The following is a 23,757-nucleotide window of genomic DNA, read 5'->3' on the forward strand; positions in this document are numbered from 1 at the left end:
TATAGCTGCAATTTGACAGCCCCTCCCTCCCAACAAATTATAGCTAGAATATCTAGATTTGGGGCACTATTATGAATTCACTGTCTTGCAGTTTAGTTGCCTACATGTTCCATTCTTTTCTCTGACCCAAGTTTCTGACAAACTGTTTCAGTTAGTATGTGAATTTTGTTGTCTTTCAAGTCCCTTTGGTTGCTTGTTCCACAGCTTTTGCCCCACTCCAGTGTTTTTCTACAAAACAGGACATAATTTTTTTGGACCTTATTCAAGTGTGTTTCCCAGTACTCCTGCCAATGGTTTTACATCTCAATCTCTTAGATAACTCCTAACGCTTCTGTTCCCCTTTTACTACCATTTGGAAGCAGCATTGATGGTAGTAGCCTTGTGCGACGCTCCTCAAGAGATTTAACTGCAAGGCTGGACAAGGAATGTTCTTTAAGCAGCAGTCACTTCTTTGATGATGTTGAATTTTTGTAGGCTGTAATTCCTGTATGATTTAAGCCATCAACCTGATATTCCTTGCAGAGACTGTTCTAAATTTTTACTCAGCACATACAAAGAATAAATTTTGGCATACCTGCATCGGTTACACTGAAGAATGACAAAGCTTTGAGAATTTTGGCAGGTTACAAAACGCTTTCATTTCTACCTACTATTTGTCATTGTCAGTACAATGCAAGCTGTAGAGAAGAATCCGTTAAATGATTCCCCAGTAAATACACTTTCAACTCAGGAAGCAACTGACTAACTTTAATTCTACCACCTCCTCCTCTCTCTCCTCCTCCTCTCCCCAGTCTTTCTAAGGGTTCCTTAACAATAATCCTAGTCCTAGAAATGAAACAAGCCAATAGCCTTTTCATGAAGGGGCAAGCTAGACGTTATGAGGTAGGTCATGTATATTATTCACATGCCTGTCCCCACCATAGAAAATGTAGGCTGTAGAGGGAGAATATATTATTTCATTGAAAAAGAGTTGGGGATACTCTAGTCACCCTTCCTTAATCGTTATGGTCAGTGTTATCAGTGAATAAGGATGATGGTGATTGGTGATTAACTTGTATGAACACAAATCAAATTTATTTAAACAGTATACATAGATTCAGTTCACTGTATCTGATGACTCTTTCAGAAGCAAAATGCATACGAAGAGAGACTCTTTCTGATCTTATACCTGTGGAGTCCTTTGGTCTCTTCTGCCCATCCTAACCAGCTCCATATGTGGTGGCGATTGTTGTTCTTCTACTTCCTTATAATTCAGACAAAACAGAGGGCAAGTGGTGTTGACTTCTCCTCTTAACAACGAACTGTTTTTATAAAAAAAATAGACTCCACCATCCTGTTTACAAATATGGCAAAAAACAAACAAGTAAGACATATGACATGACTGTCCATCATGTTTAGTTTGATCCTGAGAGAGCAGATTAAAAGTGAGTGGTAAGATTTCCATATCTTTATAACTTTCTTTCAAATAAACATAAGGACAGTATGGCATGTAATTTTTCAAGTAGCACAGGATTCTTCCTATAGATAAATGTGTTTTTAAAATTATTTATTATGTAATCTTCTGTTCTACCCCACAGCTCAGTGCTGTGGGTGGTTCACAGTATAAATCAATTAAAATATAAAAATAGTATATTATATGTTAGAACTCACCATATTTCAATAGTGAAAGTAATAGAAATATACATAGAAAAATAAATCACATTTAAAACATCTTTACAACAAAAACTAAGAAAAGACAGTAAGAAGCAGTAAATCTCTATCAACCAAATTATAAACCTCTTATAACAGAATAGAACACACAAATAAGGGAGGGGGTGGGGAGGAATCTAAATTTTCAGACAACAAACAATACAAAGTAGATGAAGGTTGCAGTTAGCAGCATTGTTCCAAACAAAGTCTTCCCAAAATCCTGAGTGTGATGGGAAAAGGAAATGTACTCAGCACTTTTCTGTTTGTAAGCTGTAGTGCAGTAACCGCAGCAGCATATAGGTGTTTTCCATCCATTATTCTACACTTTTTTCACTTTATTATTTTATTTATTTATATTTTAATTTATCTACCGTCTCTCTTGAGAGTATTGTCTTGTGGCGGTTCACAAATAAAACAATAAAATTACAGTTTATTAATCTCCAGTTTGCTTATTTTGGGTTGGAAATTTCTGATTAAGAAGAACAGTTTGTTCTTTAATGACTTCCTTTGGTGTGTTTCACTTTTATCATATCTTATTAAGATATTGTATCTTTTACCATATCTTTCACTTGTCTCCAGTGAGAATAAGATAGACAATCTTATAATATATATATAATTACATTTTTTCACACTCATTGTTACCCTGACCTCTCCCCTACCTGGCCTCAGTTTTATTAACCTTGTATCTTCCTTTCCCACATTAACTTCTTTGGTCAGAATTTAGATTATAAATTGGTTGGTTCAGCAACCTATGTTATTCTTTAAAGAAAGGACAGTCAGTAATTCTAGTTACTACTTACAGCACTGAAAAAGAAATATGTAGAATTAATATATTTAAATAACCTAAAATAGGATTTCAGTGAAAAACTTTTAATGCAGACACCACTTCGTAAAGTTTTCTACAGATGTATTGCTGTAAATGTTATATAACTTTTCTGCCACACATTATAATGTCTGATAAAGGCCTTTATCAAGTGATAAGTCTTCCACATGTGATTTGATAGCATTATGTTAGCAATGCATTGCTAATTAGATTATCTGGGAATGTTATTGCCTTGAGCTATAGAATTCACTGAATAGAGTATTATTTTAAAGAATAGCTCCTCTTTTATGCCTTTGCTTCATTTTTGAGAGTTTACAATGTTAAATATTTGTTTGTGAAAGATTTAAATATCAGTTTTGAAAATCTACTTCTTATTTACTTTATGCTCAGGGCAGACTTATTTTACTGTTCCATCCAACTCTTCTGTAAATAAAGAGACATAATGCTTCAGTAGTATATGGAGAGATATATAGAATTAGCATATCCACTCTGTAGCAACAGAATGAGTTGGTAACTGGGGTGAATTCTAAAATATTACAAAACCCCAGACAAAATGTGCAGGACATTTATGAGATCAAATTTCTCCTGTAATAAATTGGCTGACTGTATTTGCTCCAGGAGCACAGCATTATTGAATTGCGGGTTATAAATATGGGTGAAATACCAACTATGTCATTTCAAAGCTCTAATATACTGTTGTATTAGATATTTGGAAAGATACAGCATTCTTGCCTCCTATAGTAAGCTTAAGCACCTCTAGTATTTAGTGTACCACAAGTGACTTAACAAAACTGAAGTGTGTTTTAACCTCTATCTGGAGAATACTTTCACTGTTAGGAGGTATTACATTGACATTGGATCTTATATCAAGATTGAAGAGACAACATTTCTTAATGAATATTTTTTAAGCAGAGAGACAAAATTATTGCATATCACCATACTACTCTGATTAACAACATGTCTTTTTCAGTACTTGACCATCAGTTATTTAACCCATAGACCAGAAAAAGTCATTTTTAAACTTAGGCAAATGAAAAATGCTTCTGATTTATTTCTCTGAAATTAAAACCCAAGCCATAACAAATAACTATATATTTCTAACCTCTGTTTACTTGTGTTTCCTGTTATTATAATTGCCCTGTACATTTTTTTTTAAATTCCATCTGTGAAATCTTCAGTAGGATCATATAAAAACCAATGAAATCTTGGGGTAGCATGCTACGGATTTTATTAGGCGTTATATCACCCTGAGGCTTCTCTGGTGATCCTTAGCCAAACAGTTCTTTTGGTGCAGGTCCTTGTGGTAAGTAATCTGTAGCCTGCTGCTTTAAACACATATAGCTTTTGAGTATAAGAATTAGATGTATATGATGGTTTTGCATAATAGTAAAGCATAGACTCCCCAGGATCTCACATCCTGCATCATTTCCTTCTTTTAAAATAAATTTAGAATCATCCAGGCAATCAAGTTATTTTCTTTCTCCCCTCACCCTTTCCAAGCCCAGATTGAAGGGAGAAACATACAGTTCAAATCTTTGGTCTCTCGGACACTTTTTCTGAGTTTCCCAAGCGAAGAAGTCCGCCTGGTCTCGACCAGGGCCAGAGCATTCTCTGTTCTGGCCCCCACCTGGTGGAATGAGCTCCCGGAGGAGAGCAGGTCCCTGACAGAGCTTAAACAGTTCTGCAGGGCCTGCAAGGAGGAGCTCTTCCACCAGGCATTTGGTTGGGTCCAGACATAACCAACAGTGACCAAAGCGACCCTGCTCCCCCCCCCCCCCCGCCACCCCTCATAACACCAGGGAAGGCCTTGGATAGCCATGTACACAGCTATGCTTCCCTATCATATTCTGCATGATTGTGCCACTCCTGGGGTTTCTTAAAGCCTGAAGATTATTTCTCAACAGTAAAAAAGTTGAGAAAGGCTAGATTAAGGGTTTAGACAGAGTAACAAAGCTTAAAAATATGTATTTTAGAGCTTGTGTTGGGTACAGGACAGAGTAGAGAAAATAACAGCCAGTCCCCACTTTCAGAGGATATTCTGGATGACTGGATCCAGCGTTATTTAATTCAAGTGCAGAGCTACCACGACCTAATGAAAGACTATTGTGTGCTATAGAATTATTGTATCTCCTGGATACCACACCTAACCAGACTACTTTCCCTGAAGTCAATCATCCAAAACTAATGCTGTCTCCTGAAAACAAAGTTTTCCAAACCTGTTTCAAATCCTGTCTGTAAAAAATGGCAGTTTAACTGCTTTAACTGGTTATTTTTTGTTTGGTTTGGCTAGTTAGTTTTGTTTCAATTCTCCCATCTTCTCTCAAGTTTCTCAGGGAACTTATTAGCTGTTACAGGCTCACTGAACATTCCAACTGGGATTTAAAGGGAACTGGTAGTCGGCAGAAAAGAGCTGAACTGTCCATCATACCACCCTTCTCCTGATTAGTTCAGAGTGGTTTCCCAGTCTTCAATTTACTCTCTGAAATTCCTATTTAGAATTAATTATACAGAGATTCTTCTACTTGATTTAAAATTCAGTTTATTTTACTAGCACTGAACATTACGTCATTTAATTCTTGTTTTATCTTAAATAGTCCAAATGATTGTGCAGCCAATTTCTTCTGGCACTGCAGTTTTTTTTTTGTGATAGGATGGACATTTTAATGCAACAAACACAAGATGAATTATACTGTCTGAGGGTTGTTCAATTATGCCTAACAAAAATTATTTGATATGGCTTGATATTACTTGGCAATATCACATAAAACAGCAGAACAAAAAATTAAAGTAAAGACGTTGTAACCCGCCTCGAGCCTTTGGGAAGAGGTGGGCAATAAATTGTAATAATAATAATAATAATAATAATAATAATAATAATAATAATGTATAGCACACAACATACAAAGGGCATTTCTGTGGATGAAAGAATTTGTACCTGTAGATCCCTTCTCATGTCCCCTACTGCTGCAATCCAAAATGCTTCTCAAGATGTTGAAGTATTTGTGCGCTACAGTAGAAGAGGAGAAGTAAGAATGTTACACATGGCTGGAAGTCCTTTCATCCTCAAAAATGCTCCATGGGATCTTCTCCCAAACCAGCAATTGAGGCTGCAGAGACTGGGTTTTTTTCCCAATTATACAGTATGTAAATAATACACAGGGTAATCCTAAACAGGATTGAGCAGGGGGTTGGACTAGATGGCCTGTATGGCCCCTTCCAACTCTATGATTCTATGATTCTAAACAGATTTAGCACGGTGTGACTCTTTTTAGGATTGCACTATAGAATATTCATTGATTCTCTGTGACAATATTGAAGCCCTATAGATGTGAATATGAAACTATCTCTAAATAAGGTGAATTTTAACTGGGAGAAAAACATGCTTGTTTCAAGGGTTCAGTCATTATTTGTGTATTACAACCAATTTTTTATTTAAAATGGAACAGCTTCTCATTAAATGCAATTATCCTCATTGATTAGTCTTAAAGGCATTTCCATATAGCAGCAAACCAGAAAGGAGAATGAGGTGAGGAAATACGTAATAATCTATGGGTGTCTGAATCAACCATAACAGTAATGATTAAAAACAGAAGAACTGGCAAGGATCTCAGCCTTGTGAAGAGGCTCTAATGATTTCTTTTTTAATTAAATAGCCATGTGATATTCCAAAGTGAGGACATGGTAGCTTTCCTGTGGAGCTCAGCACTCTGCATAGTTGCCCTTGTTTGGCACTTGAAAGCAGTGTAGTAGCTAATTGTGAGCACAGTATTTGTTTTCCCAGCCTCCCAAGCCATCTGTCAGGCAAAAAGTACTGTACGGAAGTACCTGTTGAACTTTACTCAGTATCCTGTGCCAATTTCTGCCAAGAATTTCACATTGTAGATACTGTGCATAACATCTTACACACATCACTATGGGCACATTTTCCTATAAATATATTTGTTCAAAATCCCCATTGATTTTCAAATCTTCGCTTTGAATAGATTTCCTGAAACACAGAAAATGTTGGCTATTTTAACTCTACATGCAAGAGCATCTGGGAGTGAAAGTGTTAAGAGAAAGGTCATTGCTTGTTTTTTGTTTCAGGACTGTAATAGGACTTATTTCTATTACCTGGGCTTGAAGCTGTAACAAGTTAACCTGTTTTTGAAGTTAAACTGTTAAACTGTTAACAAGTTATATGTTCTTACATGAATATGTCATGTAAGATGTGCTTCTGTTGTAAGTAAAATTTCTTTCTCGTGTTACCATTGGAGTCAGATAATTGCTGTAATTTGATTAATCAGCATTTTCCCCGTAACCGGGAAATGTGGAGCAGTGGTCCCCAACCTTTCTGAGGCTGGGGACTGGCAGGGCATCGGGCTGTGCCCGCGCATCGGGCCACACCCCGCGCATTGCACATGCGCAAATGCGCCATGCGCGGCCCGATGCGCGGCCCGATGCGCAGCCCGGCCCTGATTCCCTCTCCCCGCCCTCCCACAGTAAGAAGCTTCCCGGGCCGCAAGCTTGCACCTGGGAAGTTTTTTACTGCAGGAGGGGCAGGGAGAGGGAGCCGCGGCCTGGCGCCATGGCCTTCGCAGCCCGGCACCGGGCCGCGGCCCGCAGGTTGGGGACTACTGATGTAGAGGATCAGGGATACTGTGAAAAGCTTCTTTGCTTCCAAAGCGAATTATTTCATTTTCTTTTTTTACATTTAAACTAATAAAAACATCAAAGGCATAGAGGCTGAAGCCCCTTCTCTTTGTCTACTATAGTTTGCAAAAAGAAAAGGGCTCATTGGTGTCTCTAGCTGATTCCACATGGACCGAAAAGGCCAGGCTGGTGCCCGTGTGGCTAAGAGGCTAATCCCTGCAACCACATGATGTCACCACTGTCCTAGCCCCAGCCCAGGCCTGGTGTGGATCATGCCTTCTATTGCCCCTTGGGAAGGGAATGAAGATGTATCCATATTCCCCTTGTCACCATGGGGCCATGGGGCCAATGGGGCCTGTCCAGCTGCAGGCCTGTGTAAACGTGGAAGAGCCAGACTTTCAAGGCCCAGCTGCTCCCCCTGCTACAGAGACCCAGAGGGGACAGAAAATGCCCCACTCGGCTCCACAGCGCTTTTCTGTGCCATGGGGATGAATGGGGCAATTTTCTCTTGTGTTGTCATGCTAGCCCACCTTCTTGCAACCCTCCTGCCCCCCCCCCCATGTGGTGGAACCTTTCTGCCCCGGCTGCATCCATTGGGAGGCAAAAATCTGGGACAAACCATGTCTGTCATGCTAAAAGGTCCCCCATGGGGACACAGAAAATGGCACAGAAAATGCAACTCCACTGGCAGCTCAGTGTGGCAATGCTGGTGTGGAATCAGCTTGTGAGACACAATAATCCTATGGCACATGAGATGCAAAGTCCTCTTATTGTTCTCCAACAAGCACAAGGACTTTGTAATATGTAGCTGCTGGACCCTCAGAAGAATAAGAGAAAACTCTCGTTCGTTGAAAATAGTTTGACAATAATCAAGGAAATTTAGGTAGGGGAAGGAATAAGCTACAGTGATATGAGGGAAATAGTACAGGAGGAAAGAGGCCAACCTCACTCAGTATCAAGGTTGCCAACCTCCAGGTGGGGCCCTGGGAGTAAAACTGATCTCCAGATAACAGAGATCAGTTCCCCTGGAGCAAATGGCTGCTTTGAAGGGTGGACTGTATGGCATTACAACCTGTAGGGGTCCCTGCCCTCTCCAGGTTTCTCCCCCCACGAAATCTCCAAGAATTCCTCAACATAGAGTTGGTAGCCATACACAGAATGTATGTCCCCTCCAATACCACCGTGAAAAGGGAACCATATGGAGATCCTATTGTGATGCCATGCATGTGTTGTTTTGCCCCTAGGGCCGCTTATAAACTGATCTTCCAGTGAAGCTAGCATCCTTCACTTACACACAATGATCTGTCCACCAATTAATAGTTTCCCCAGGATCCAGAAGAATCCTTTTGAGCCAAAGCTTACCCATAGTTCCTTAACTCATGCATCCCTTAGACTGGCCATTCAATCTCTGTCATTTTTCTTGGGAAGTTCAATTTCACTACTCTTTCACCTAACACCTTATCATTGATTGTCCCGGAGTTTGCCTGTGTCTTTCATATGTGCATCTTTGTCCAAGTGAGAGGCTGGGAAACTTGTCCCCTGAGAATGAAAGCTGAATTATTTATGTGGTGGTGAGCTGGGATAAATTCCTGGATGATTAGTATGGGGGTGCAGAGATTGTGGGCAGAGAAATATGCAGCAAAGGGAATCACATGAGGGATAAAATGTAATTTATGCACAAGTACTGAGTAGATCTGTAGAAATGACTCTCATTTGTAATCCCAGGTACTCTAAGCAGGATCATACAAATCTCAGACATTTGCTTCCAACCCAAGAGTCGGTTTGAAAGCTGTATCATGGAATATAAATAGATTAGGCAGTATAGATCTTAAAGTAAGAGGTAAGCTTCAGCTTTGATGCCTGAAACCACGGGCCACAGTAAGCTTTACGCTACCATGCATGCCTCTAAAGTAGGAAATATTTTCTAGAATGTGTGGGAATTCTTAAACTCAAAATTTTAAATGTAATGGCTTTCATTTTTAACTAGGCCAGAAACGTCAAACTAGAAAAAAAAAGTAAAAATTGAACTGAACTAAAATACCTACCAAATACTGTACATCTTTTGAAGTAACTCTTAAGGAACTACAAAGCCAATATTAAGTATGCTTCTTTCATCAGACTTCAGTGTTATAAAGAACTATGGTTACTCTCAATTTGGTTTTTAGTCCTCTGGTACTCAGTGTTCTTAAGATGTACTTTCCATTCTCAGCTGATTTTATTGTTTAAAGCAAGCGCAAATGCCTTGCTTTCATGAAATGATGGGAACACAAGTTTAGCAATGGGGAAATAATTAAAGCAATTTATCTCTCAGAGTGATGCCAACTGTTTTAGTTTGAATAAAAATTAACTTCATTTTCTTTCGCCCCATCTGTGTTCCAGGCCTTAGGCTTTATAGAGTTCACAGTCATAATCCTCTTAGTGAACATAGATTTAAGAACTGAAAGGTCAGCCCTCTTTCATTCATTCATTAAGATTATACGATTAGTGAAAAAGCAAATGTTTGTTTAAAGTTTTGTTCTCAAAGGTGCTGATCAGACTATGACACCCCCCCACACACACCATAAAACACTAATTCTTGTGATAGTTTCACTTTCCTAATACCCAGCTAGTTCCTTAGAGAAGTATTATGAATCCTCACAGAGGGTATAAAATAATTTAGTGTAGAAGTTACTTCTTGGGTTGGGGCAGGTCAAAATCAGCAGCAGAAAACAGAAAACAAAAAAATACACAGTTGATATCCCCGTTATCTCGATTAACTCCAGTCTTAATTAAAACATTAAAAGTAGCATACATTTGTCTTTTCCTCTCTTTTCTTAAAATCCATGTGAAACTGCTGTGTGAAGTCACCAAAGATTTGAAGTGAAGTGCCACCAATAAGTGGCGAGCACTCTCCTCCTCTATTTCCCCATAACAATTTAGTTGGGTAGGACTGAAAGCCCTCGTACAAATGCCTGGAGGAGGCAGCAGGATGGATGAGGGGCAGTAAACAAAAACTTTGTTGACAAGACTGAAGTGCTGTTAGTCAACGGCAAAACATCTACATATTACAATATTAGATATATAATATTTGTGTACTATACTGTTTAAAACAGGGATTCCCAACCAGGTTTCCGTGGAGCCCCAGGGGTCCTCAGAAGCTCCAAAGGGGATCTGTGGCCTTTCTCCTCCTACCTTATGGACTTGGCCACCAGCTAGGGAACCATCTGCTTCCATTGCTACCCCCCCCAAATGTTTTGTGGTTTCTGTGCCTGGGAGGGGGCCTGCACACCTACACGAGTCTTTGGAGAGATGGTGGGGTAGAAATCCAACCATCAATAAAATACTCTTGCTTTTAATAGCCACCTCTCTCTCCCCCCTTCCTCAGTCCTCCTCAAACCTGCTTGTTAATTCAGGTGGTGATGTCACTTCCCATGTCATGTCTCTTCTGGGGGCTGTGGCCAGCTGACATCACTTCTGGGACTCCTCAAAGCCTGAAAAATTATTCAGGATCTCCTCCATGGTCAACAGGTTTAAAAGGGCTGGTTTAAAAGAATATATTTATATCATTTAGAGCAGTGGTCCGCAACCTTTTTCCACTTGCAGACCACTGCCAAGGGATGGGGGGAGAGGGAGACCTGGGGCCCATGCAAACGTGCATACGCGGACCTGCCGTGCATGCGCGTTTGCACCTGATAGGGCTGCAAACGCACACACGTGCGGCAGTTTCGTGCATGCGCAGACCTGCCATGCGTGCGCGTTTGCGTCTGGCGGGGCCGCAAACACGCACGCACTGCAGTTTCGCACATGCGTGTTTGCGCCGCTGCGAACGCTGTTCCTTTTCCCCCCTCCCACAGCAAGAAGCTTTGCCGGCCAATTTGCTCACGGCCTGGCGAGCTTCTTGCTGTGGGGGGTCGGGGAGAGGGAGCCGCGGCCCGCTGCCGAGGCTCTCACGGCCTGGCACCGGGCTGAGGCCCGGGGGTTGGAGACATTACAGCTGATGAACAGTGAGGTGCAGAAATGAGTGACTGGCCTAAGATGAAACAGTAAAGCCATGGCTGAGAATTCTTAAGTAAAAATCTTAGAATACACAGATACTTCTTCCTCATCCGTGAACAAGTACAGTCTGTTTTTTCTCTGTACACTTAGAAATAAAGAGCAACATTTACAAGAGAAGAAAAAAGGCAACATTTGTATTTGACATGCTGTATCTTGCCAATCTTTTTGCATTTATTCAAACTTGCACATATGTGATCACCAATTATAATATCTGGCATAGTCATAAATTGGAAAAAAGTAAGCTTTTGGGTGGATTATAAGTAGCTTGGTTTAATGAGATATAATTCTGTGGTACATAGTATATGCAATGCCAAGAAACTCCTCCTCTCTGCTGCTGAAATGAGATTCTTGGGTTTCATCTGGGTCATGGTCCTGAGAATCACATTGAGACTCAACTGAGGGGGTCTGAAATTGAAACAAAAGGAGTTACGTGGACTGTCAGTCTTTTATTTTATAGTTCTAGTAAACAGTTGCTGTACTAAAAATGGGTCATTTTTTGGTTGATGCGACTATAATATCTTTTAAAATGCAGCAGTTTATATTTAAAGCTTATTCTGGTGCTTTATTAAAATGATTCTTAATGATGTGCTATAGAGGTGGAAAGATAGTCTACATTATTTATTAGCTCTCGAACAAGTACCCCTCATTTGGGTTTTAAAATGTACATAGGAGCCAGAACTGATTTGAGGATACATAGTTTGTTGGGACAAACATTTTATATTTATAGCTACAACTTTTGTTCAATGTTTCTTAAGGGATCTCACCAGTTTATGCAGTAATCTAGGCCTTGTTAATCTGCATACAACAGTACTTCCCACAGAGAATTGATTGTAGGAATGATTTTTAAAAAATGTAATCAGAAACTACCTTTATGCCTGAAAAAGCCACTCAGGAAGGAAGTAATTTGGTATGCGGAACTAACAGGGCAGAAAGGAAAAGCTTAACCATTCTGCACCTGCCATTTTCCTGCTCCAAAAAAATCAGATCATCTGGTCCTCCCCCCCCCCGGCCATTTTTGAACCCCTGCTTCCTCATTTTAAAACCATTTTGAGTAGCTATTGCTTATTCACTGAGGGAAGACTAACAAAAGTGTTGTGTTGGCTATGGAATGATGCAACAGCTACAGAACTATGGTTAATAGCAAAGAATGACTTTCTCTGTGATCAAATGTTAAAACTCAGTAGACTACTAAACACTGTTCTAATAACAGGAGATATTTATCCAGCAAGTTTATAAATCTCAAGCCAGAGATGGATGGGGAAACTAGCACTTCCTAACTTGTGAAAATAGTAAACTAATTGCCAATCTGTTGATTGGGTTCAGTAATGAGACAGCAGTGAGCATATTCCATTAGGAAGCAAATCTCCTGCCAAGTTTAGAAAAAATTAAAAAGAGTTGAGCGAGACTGCAACTGTGCCTTTGTATATTGAAATTAATGTGCTATTATTTTTAATGAAATATTGATGTTTCTAATGCAGGAATAACTACCAAGTGTGCTAATTATTTCAGCTCACTCTAATATGCTGGTATCTGAAAATCTGAGGTTTCCAGATTCTACTTGAACAAAATATTCTCTTTGTTTTGCTTTATTAAATACAAGCACAAATGATCAAAGTGCACATTGTCTCACTAGCTTATATACCACTTGTAAGAAGCTTGATAAACTGAACATCTAAAAATCTGAAACAAAACTTTATGGATATGGAGACATGCGATACAAATTGTCAGCAAAGGAAAGATTGTTATAAAAGACTTTTGTTTCAGCACCATCATCATCAGTCTTTTATAACAGCTCAACTTCAGCATAAACAGATTCAGTTCTGAAGGTGGTTTCTGTCCATGGCAAAGCAGGGAACCTTGAGGCTACTTATACAGCACAATTAGCTAGACCGAGGTGGCTCTGCTGTGCTAGTTCTTTTAGATCTGTCGGCCGCGTTTGACATGGTTGATCACAAGCTGCTAGCGAGCCGCCTCGGCGGTATGGGGATAAGGGGTACTGCGTTACGCTGGATATGCTCCTTCTTCCAAAACCGGACACAGAGGGTAGCCGTAGGAGAGGAAGTATCGGGCCCTTACCGGCTCCCTTGTGGGGTCCCACAGGGCTCAGTGCTCTCTCCTACATTATTTAACATCTTTATGTGCCCTCTGGCTCAACTGGTATGGAGTTATGGGCTGGGTTGCCACCAGTACACTGATGACACCCAGCTCTTTCTCCTCATGGATGGCCACCCGGACTCCCCCCCAGATCCATTTGCCAGATGTTTGGAAGCCGTAGCTGGACGGCTCGAGCAGAGTCGCCTGAAACTCAACCCCTCCAAGACGGAGGTCCTGTGGTTGGGCCGTAGGGGGGCAGATCAGGAAGCGCGCTTACCCTTTCTGGCCGGGACGCAACTTAATATCGTGTCTCAGGCCAGGAATTTAGGGGTGACCATTGATGCTTCACTAACACTCGAGACACAGGTTAAACAGATAGCTAGCCGGGCATTTTTCTATCTTCGCCAGGCTCGGCTACTAGCGCCCTATCTGTCCTCCGAACACCTGGCCACAGTGATCCATGCGACGGTCACCTCCAGACTAGATTTCTGTAACTCGCTCTACATTGGCCTGCCTCTGGGCTTGACCCAGAAACTGCAACTCGTCCAAAATGCGGCTGCTAGAGTCCTCACAGCTACACCGTAGAGGGCCCACATCCAGCCAGTTCTGAGGCAGCTGCACTGGTTACTGGTTGCCTTCTGGATCAGGTTCAAGGTTTTGGTTTTGACCTTCAAGGCCATCTGTGGTTTAGGCCCAGCATATATGAGGGACCACCTTTCGTCCTATATCCCCCGCAGGGCTTTACGCTCTGCGGGGGCTAACCTATTGGTCGTTCCCGGCCCTAAGGAAGCCCACCTGGCCTCAACCAGGGCCAGGGCCTTCTCAGTCCTGGCCCCAACCTGGTGGAATGAGCTCCCGGAAGAGCTGAGGGCCCTGCGGGAATTACCAGCATTCCACAGGGCCTGTAAGACAGAGCTCTTCCGCCAGGCTTATAGTTGAGGCTGGGCGGTAAGAAGATCAGCCCCCGCCTCACAAACTGGCGGTAGAGAATGTCACCCCCCCTTCTGTAGTTGAAGATGTGGAGACTAAATGAGTAAGATTAAGCCATCATTGTTGCCACTATTGTAAATGTATTGGAACTTATTGTTATTTTATGGATTTTTGGGGATGGGGTTATGTAAGCCGCCTCGAGCCTTCGGGGGGAGGCGGGGTATAAATACAACAACAACAACAACAACAACAACAATAATAATAATAAAAAAACTTCTTATAAATGATGCCTATATTTGGATCTTCTGGCGTATCCCCGAGACACAAAGTTGAGCAAGGTGAATTTTAAAGTGTAACAAAGCACAGGATGGGAAATGGTAGCAGAGAGAGATAGGAAAGAGAATAGGATTTTTTTTAAAAAAAGGAATGCATGCATGGCAAGTATGGCTTTATAATAAATCCCATTTCTTTAGAAAATATTCCACAGCAGAGCTTGAACAAAGGATAGCCTGTTGAAGACAGGACCGTATTGTATTGACTTTGTAATTTTGTCTTAACCGCAATGAGATTTGTATGAAATACAATGTCGATTTACTGTAAGCATATAATAAGTGAGTGGCCATGACATGTCTTGACAAGATAAGTCCCCAGTATAGTTTTGCGAAGGACCTAGATGACATTAGTAGAATGTAGATCAACTGGATATCCTTGGCATTCTATCTGTAGCAGGAGAAAAAAACGAGAGTCCTGGAGCACATTAAAGACTAACACCGTTTGAGGCAGGGTATGAGATTTCGTGAGTCACTGCTCACTTCATGCTCACTTTCAAAATGTTTTTCTTAATTACATATTATGTCTAATATAATCCACGTAGTTTTTCACAGACCCTCAACTAAAGGTTACTGTAACTTCCATGGCAGTGAATTTCTTTCTACCCCAGCTGCTGCAGTGACTAATAACATTGCTGGTACCTTTGGGTTAGTCTATCAGTGAGACAGGCACAAGTGTTGGAGAATACTGATTAGAAACAAGTTGATATCCACTATGTCTGGATTATGCTGTCTGAGTTCTGTTCCATAAATGCCACTGGATCCCAAGATGGCTTCCAAAAGGGGTGCAGATCAGTTTCGCCTGGAAAAATAAAGACTCAGAATTCTTCAACTGTGTCATAAACTGAAGAGCAATCTTTTTGGTCAGAGATACTGTTGTAGAATATTTTAATCCAGATTTTTTTATTCCAAATGAAAACTCTCATCTACAGGATGTGTAAATTGGTTGTGTCTACCGATTACATTAGGGCCAATAGATTCTCACACTGTACCTGTTTCTTCCTGTAAGATACTGTGTATAAGCAGGAACACCAAGAGGAGTAACTGGAAGAACAAACTGCCTGGGGCCCAAGTCAGTTGGAGGATCACTGAAGCCAGCAGCATCCTGCATTCAGAATGTATTAGATTTATCACAGAACCACAGAATCATAGAGTTGGAAAGGTCCATACAGGCCACCTAGTCCAACCCCCTGCTCAACTCAGGATCAGCCCAAAGCATCCTAAAGCAACCAAGAAAAGTGTGTATCCAACCTTTGCTTGAAGACTGCCAGTGAGGGGGAGTTCACCACTTCCTTAGGCAGCCTATTCCACTGCTGAACTACTCTGACTGTGAACATTTTCCCCCTGATATCGAGCCTATATTGCTGTACTTGTAGTTTAAACCCATTACTGCGCATTATCATTATCATCAGTAAACTTTATAAAACCCAAAGTGATTGCTCACTCACTACCTGATTGCTGACCTGGTCCGCAACCAAAAAATGTTTCCCATGGGGATGCAGGAAGTGGCAGAGCATGTTACTTTGCCACAGTGCACTGATGGTGGCCCAGTGGGGCTGCCACCATGCCAAATTGGTAAATGTGTGCCTCCAGTGTTTAGAAAGCACTTTAAGGTTTAGCTATTTGCAACTGTATTTGCAGTTCCCTATGCAAAAAGTCATAGGGTAAGGAAAATAATGTTTTAAACGTATTAATCCCTTGGAATAAGTTCTGTGTCTCCTAGGATTTTATAATTCAGCTGATGAAATAAGTTTTGGTTTTTTTTTTACAAAACACAAGAATAGTGAGAAACAAGATGGGAGGGGTAGCAAACACAACTGAACACAACAGCTCATGCACAACTGAAGACAGCAACAGAATACAGGATAATCTTGATAGGCTCGAGAAGTGGGCTAAACTGAGGGGGGTTGGACTAGATGACACATGAGGTCCCTTCCAACTCTATTATTCTATGATTCTAAAATAATACATTGGGAAAGGAAAGATCCAACCCCCCCCTTTTTTTTACAAACCCTATAAATTTTTTGTAATATATACTAAAATCTATTAAATTTTAGGCAAACGGTATCGCATGAATACAAATTGTTACTTTTGTTTGGTTTTTCCTGTGACATGCACTCATTTTCTTTTTGACAGAAATGCCACTTTGATTATAAATCTCTGTGCAAATGAAATTCTCCAATATCCTTGCTATGCTAGATTAAACCCCAATCTTCATTTACCAACACCCAGGTCATCATAATCTCTAGCTCATATTGCATTACTGAATGTAATACCCTTGAACGTATAACCCACACCTTCATCAGCATGTGGAAGAGTAAAGAACGTTTCATCCTGATAAAATGAGTAATTATGCTAGTAATGTCAGTATTGGTGCCTGCTTTCCAAAGTGTGTTTGTTATGCTGCTGAGAAATAAATGACTTCCTGGTGTGACATTATTATATACGGACTATAAAATCTTGGACCAAAACTACTGACAGTGAGTAAGGCCCATTTCCCAACATCCCTGTAGGCATCCTGTGATCTTGGGCACTCTCCATGTTAAAAACTACAGTGAAATGCCAGAGACTGGCATTTACAAAGAGATTAGTGATTTGAAAACAGCCATGTTGATGTAGCTAGCATGGATTACGTAAACGAGCCTGATATTCGTCAATGGCTGAAAACTGATTGCAGTGTGGTAAATATAAAATATGATAGTTTGCCAGTTTGTGAATAAGTACTGACTGAATACTACTAAATACAACTTTTTTAAGCTTGTGGGCACCATTGAAATTTTGATGCAGGATGGCAGGAATCATCATAAAATGGCTGCCAGAGGCAGTGGATTGAAACACAAAATGGCTATTTCAGGAGGAGGAGCCAACCTAGTCTGCACACAATCGATAATGCACTTTCAATGCACTTTAGAAGTAGATTTTCCTGTTCTGCCCGGGAAAATCCAGCTGCAAAAGCTCATTGAAAGTGCATTATCCTATGTGTGCAGAATGGGCCCATGTTATCTATAACTGTGATAGTTTCAGGAGGGTTACTGTAATAATCTGAAGCACCAGAACCAAGTTTGGGTCCAGCGGCACCTTTAAGATCAACAAAGTTTTTTTGGTTGATCTTAAAAGTGCTACTGGCCTCAAACTTGTTTCTATAGCTGTAATAGTTAACTTTTCAATATTTCAAGTAGAAGCTCTGTTTAGCATGATGCCTTTTAATCTGAACAGCCAATTAGATGCCCTGCTGCAGGGGTAGTCAACCTGTGGTCCTCCAGATGTTCATGGACTACAATTCCCATGAGCCCCTGCCAGCGTTTGCTGGCAGGGGCTCATAGGAATTGTAGTCCATGAACATCTGGAGGATCACAGGTTGACTACCCCTGCCCTACTGGGCAAACATGCAACAGGGCCTCCCGACTTTATAAAAGCACTTTGCAGGCTCCAGGAAAGGTGTCAGTGGGCACCACAGTATTCTTAGGGACATCAGCACTAAAGTATTGGTAGTTTATGCATAAAGTTGTTTTGCAGCAATAATCCTATCAAAGTCATTCCATTTCTTTTTAAAATACAACATTTAAAGACCACAGAAATGGGCCTTTTTTCCTCTTTTTAAAAACAAGAGGTCACTTTAATTTGCATATTTCTTGTCCTTCCTTTCCATTCATTGACTTCTGCTTTCTCTTTTCCCCCCTCTCTTTGTGATGAACTGGAATGAGCAATGTCATTTTCTGTGTTGTTGTTTTTTTCTATCATACAGTTTTCATCCTGGCTGATTTGTGGCTGCTGGAAAATGTGACAACAATTCAGTTCCTGCTCAGTTTGTAGGTGGCAGACAAAATGTGAGGGGCCTGTTACTGTGAAAGGATACAGATCCTGAGGGGGCTGTGTCATCTGCATTGTCTCCTTTTTTTTTCTTCCCTCCCTCTTGCCATAAAAAATTTCACTTAGAGAAGGAAGAAAGTATGTATTCTGGGATAAATAATTACTCAGTATTTTAGCGAAGGCTTTAAAATACTATGAAAAAGTTCTGACAAACTCAAACCATGTTTAATTTCCATGGATTTCACCCAAAGCACCTTTAGAAATTGCAGGGGAGATTTGTGTGTATGTGTGTATACTCATGATAATTGTTCAGAAACAAAGACAGTCACAGAATGGCGGCCAGAACGATGTAGAATGGGGCGTGGCTCTGATACATGTTTGTGGTGTAGACAATGACTTTATCTAGGAGAGGAAATTGCAGAGGCTTTGTTTGGCCACGTAGGACATCAAAACTGTCTAAGCAAAGTGGTTACCAGGCAACACATAACTCCCTGCCTCCGTTGCACTCCAGCTCATGCAAAATTACAGAGGGAAGCAGTAGGGGCAAGCCAAAAGAAGAGATGAGGCATAATGCCTGTTTCTACTTCATATTTTAGGACACAGCACTGGCAGGTACACCTGACCTTCAGGATTGTTCCTCTCAGTATGTTTTCCAGTGTGGTGCTCACGTGGGATTAGACTAGTCAGGTTATACATACTTTGAAAATAGTCTATTAATCATAGAACTAACCCTTAAATACATATAGCAAGTATGCAGAGAGGGGGAAATCTGATGTGGTAGCACTATTTAGATACAGTGAGGTTCACTCGCTCTGTGTCTTTTAAGCTTTCCTACTTTTTGACAATCTTGGCCTTTTGTGGGATTAGCTGAAAAATGTCCCCAAATATTTGCCCGAACTATACCGATAACCCAAATCTCAGTGCTTGAAATCAGAAATGGTCCACACTTCCTTGGACTGAACTTTGAGAAACTCCATAAATCCAGAACAGATCATACTGATCCAAAAGGTGCATGGATGGCTCTGCAGACAGATAAAACTCAATATCTCCATCCATCTGTTCAATGTGATGCCCTGTTATGTTTACTCAGAACTAAGTCCCATTGTGTTCAATGAGGCTAAGTATCAGGGTGTGTTCATATGTGGGCTTGAAGTTTGCTCGTCACATGATCTGACTATCTCTGTGGTCAGGCTGTAACAGCAGGTTTCTTGGCAGAAAGAAAAGCTCCACTTCAAATGGCATTTAGCGTCCCCCCACCTCCCAGCTGGATCCCATGCATGTTGTTTTATACATTTTCCTGCTCAAAAGACAGACTGGATAATGTTCACTTAACATTATGAACAGAAAATTTTTTGTTGTTGTGAAATCCGCTCTTGTAATATTTCCAGGTTTAACTAGTGAGACACAGTTCTGTTTCAGGCTGCCGAGTAAAGTTTGGCATGTGTGTTTCTCAATGAACCTTGCTCTACATGCTGTTATTTTGCTTTCGTTTTTTTTAAATCCACAGACTCCAGAGGAGGGTGCATCCACATCAATCTATGCAGCAGTTTCATCAGAGCTGGAAGGAGTTGGCGGCTGCTATCTTTACAACGAGCAAAGGACAAAATCTCTTGATCTCTCCTATGATGAGGAGCTGCAGAGAAGACTCTGGACAGAAAGCTGCAAGCTTGTTGGGATTCCTGATACAGTCTTTTAGACAGATCTCAAAAAATAGCCATGGCTTGCTGCATGAATGCAACGTGTCTCACTGGCCTGTACCATGCAGCATCACCCATATTTCCGGAATTCACTGTTCAGTCACACGGGCAAATACGAACTCTGTTTGAGTTACCAGACTGGTGGTGATGGTGGGCAAGATATTTCCAGCCAGAATTGTGTGTATGGTGGTTTTGAACTTAACCATCCATTTTGTAATCATAATGTTCCAGTCTGTGATTAAAAAAGAATATCTTTAACCATATGTAGAATTAAGGGTTTTCTTTAATAGGTAAAGGGATTGTCCCTTGAAGCTAAAATACATTCTACCCAAGGAATATTCAACTTAACTCTGCAGCTTCAGATAGTAATGAATCTTCTTTTCAGCTGATCATATACCTTTTTCTTTGAACATCACCAGTCTATAATAATAAATAAATGGAAGAAAATACTTGAGCATGTAAGCTTGGATCCAGACTGTTGCTGGATACCCTATTCTTCCTAGGAAATATTACAAATTCCTAGAAGAACCTTGCTTGATCATGTGGCAGTAGTTGTCCTGTTCTGTTGGTCCTGGCCACAACGATGGCAACCTGTAAATAGTGTGTAGTAGAAAAGATAAATTCCAATATGGTTTATCTATCTGCAGAACTCTGCCTTCTGCCTCCCACTGTTAGTACAACCTCACCTCTTCTGGCCATGGTGTCTCACTGCCTCTTCCAGTGTCTCCACTGCTGAGCTCCATGTCCTCATTGCTAGATGTTTAGAAGTGGTGCTCTTCCTGGGTGTCCTGAGGTTGTTGTTCAAGCACCGTGGTAGCAGGGGTAGGAACATGACAATGGAAGAGTCACCCTCTGCAGTTGGGCTAGTGGTTCAAACCTGGCTGCTTTGGGAAGCCACCAGACCCAGCTTGCTCATTGCCAAGCTTGGAGGATGGGGCCATGCTTGCTTCTCTGGCCTCAAGTCCCCTGCAGGGTGGGAGGAGAGTGTCTGTGACAATGGGGTTCAGGTGTCAGTAAGGGCTGGTGATGTTCTAGGGCCAATGTCATCCTGTCCCTCCACTTCCTCACTAGAGAATCATTCCATGGCATTGTTGCTGAAGTTCTGACATATCCCAGTTCTTAAACAGTCACTGCATGCATGCCTCCTTGGCTCCTTCCTCCCTGAAGAGGCTGGGCTTATATCCATTAGGGCAGGGTTTACAGCATTTGACACCTTCCCCAATGTGGTCAAGTCAGTGGATTGTATACACATTGCCTGATAGCTTCTTGGGAGAAGCCCCAAGTCTACCACAATCACCACTGCTTCTATAGCCTGAATGTCCAAGCCTTTTATGACCAACTCATCACAGGGCTTGTGACAAAGTTCCTGGACAGCATATGTGATGTACAGATCTTTGCCACCTTCAGCCTAACTGGTTCATGGTCATCTGGTCTTATGGGACAGATTGCCTCCTAGGTGAGTATGTTTGGCATATCTTGGGAGGCGGAGGAATGCAGCACAGATTTGGCTCGTAGACAGCTCCCCCAGCTTTCCTTCCAAGTAATTGTGGGTATCTCCTGCTACCATATCTTATGATGCTGTATCCTCGGACCACACGGTCTACAATGAGGTGCACCACCAAACACACATGGTCATCAAGCAGGCCTTCAAATAGCTGAACATGTGATTCTGCTGCTTCCACCAGATGGAGGGGGGCATTGAGTAATGTAGCCCCTGACAATGACAAAGCTTTTCATGATGTGTATGATGCTCCACAAAATGTCCTGTGCCACCACCTTCCTCCACCCCTTCTGGAAACTAAGGTAGATGGCCCTTGGCCTGGGGGGAGGGACCCATTCTGTCTCCATGGACTTCTGTGCACTTGGACATCAAGGCCATCTGCTCTCCAAATGTGTGTGGCATCAGATCTGGCAGTACCAACATCCCAACAGTGGCAGCTGTGGCCATGAGGCTCCCCATCTCTTTGGGCCAATGGAGACTGACAAAGCTACAAGCAACCCCACCCCCCATTTGTCTCATCTAACCTTGGAGCTTGCATGCCTCCCTGCCACCCAGTGGACTTGGGCACCTGCCAGAAGATGTCTTCCTCATGGCTGGTGCCACAAAACTGTGTGGGGGGTGCCCTGGAAGCCATGGGTGGCTGTGCCTGAGACAATAATGTTTGGCTGTGGGGAGTGGGTGCAGTACTTCATGATTGTGCCTGCTGGCCTCCCAGTGCACCCTGGGGTACCACCTTCAATGGTCCGTGTTGGGTTTCTGTGTTCAACATCTTGGAGGCATGTGCTGGCTCACTGTTCTGTGGGGGAAAGGAGCCCTTACCTGTATTTTCCTCCTTCCCAGCAGCTGAGGTGGCATTGTGGGATGACAACTGCTGGAACAGGGGCCTAATCGTCTCTGGTCACCAAGGCACTGCCTCCAGCACTTAACCTGTTCATAGTCCTCAGTAAGCACATACACTTGCAATGACCATGGAGAATGAGCTTTATTGGCGGGAGCATGGACCTAGAGTGGTCAGTGTTGGGTGGTAGCCTGGGTGGATGCCAGATTGACACTAGGAGAGGTGGCCAGGAGGTCAGATGCATCAGCATGCAGGCAGACACATCTCGGAGTGATGGCTGCACACATGGAAGTATCTCAAGTCAGTAGCCACAGAGACCACTCTCCCTGCAGGATCAGCACCACCGGCCAGCCTCAACAGTTCTGCGATAATCTGTTGGTGTGGCTCCTGGACAGCTCCTGATGTGTCTTGCATTATTAACAGATCTGGAGAGCACTATGAGGACACAAACAGCTCTGGGATTTAGACTAAAGCCATTGCAGTATGCTCCCCTTTCCTCTGTGTCTCTTAGGGAATGCCTTCAGACAGCTGCCATTGGACTTGCCACACCTGTAAGAGAAGGAAATTCCCATCAAATGGAGGCACTCTGTACCCAGCATTGGAGCAAGGGTGACTCACCAGTTTCGAGTGCCAAATGGTGTGCTGGCTCCACACATGCCACCACCTCCCAGCAGCTGTTATCTGCCCTGAGGAGAGGTGGGATATAAAAATAAAGTATTTATTTATTTATATAGACTCCCAAAAGGCTTCTGCCCTGTCCTGCACCCCACCATGATGTTGGTGTTACCCTTGGGGATGGGGAATGTTAGAAATGTCAAGATATAGGCAGATTTTTTAACGTGTGGGGTGAACTTGTAAAAAAGTGAAAACCTATTGGATGGAAATACATGGAAATATGCAGAATATATTAAAAAATAATTCTCTAAGGAAGCTAAGAATATGCTATTAGGAATATTGCCTAACAAGTTACCAAAGGTTTTGAAAGAGATAGTTAAATATGTGGTGACAGCAGCTAGAATAATCTACACAGCAAAATGAAAATCAGATGTCTGACCCAAGTTTAGGAGAATGGGGAAATAAACGTGTCAACTATGCAGTGATGGTGAAATTAACAATCTATTTTAGATATAGATCAATTCTGAAATTTGAGGACAGATGGAGTGTTTGTTATGCAAGCAGGATACAAACTTAGAATAAGAAATAGTTTTAAAACTTGATATAAATGTATTGTGACACATAAATGTATTACAATGTAGAAGCATAATAAGTTTTGGATACCAGGCTTTAAGGAAGTGAATTTTGAAGAAAAATATCCTTTATTGTTCATGGTGAGAGATACTGTGAGACTTTCTTTTGAACCTGGATATATTATAAGCTAC

General features: G+C 41.7%; 1 protein-coding gene across 3 annotated transcripts in view; it reads left to right on the top strand.

Annotated features, from left to right (window-relative positions):
• The window catches only part of DHRSX (dehydrogenase/reductase X-linked), a 176,890-nt gene extending 156,588 nt beyond the window's left edge, over positions 1–20,302 (top strand). For all 3 annotated transcript variants that reach the window (XM_077343330.1, XM_077343329.1, XM_077343331.1), the window contains exon 7: positions 19,850–20,302. In XM_077343330.1, coding sequence (XP_077199445.1) covers positions 19,850–20,038 — 189 coding nt within the window. In that variant the 3' untranslated portion in view covers positions 20,039–20,302. The remainder of the gene's footprint in view (positions 1–19,849) is intronic.
• Positions 20,303–23,757: the final 3,455 nt, after the last annotated feature.

The sequence above is a fragment of the Paroedura picta genome, chromosome 6, assembly GCF_049243985.1.
Source record: "Paroedura picta isolate Pp20150507F chromosome 6, Ppicta_v3.0, whole genome shotgun sequence".
Classification (NCBI taxonomy): Eukaryota; Metazoa; Chordata; class Lepidosauria; order Squamata; family Gekkonidae; genus Paroedura; species Paroedura picta.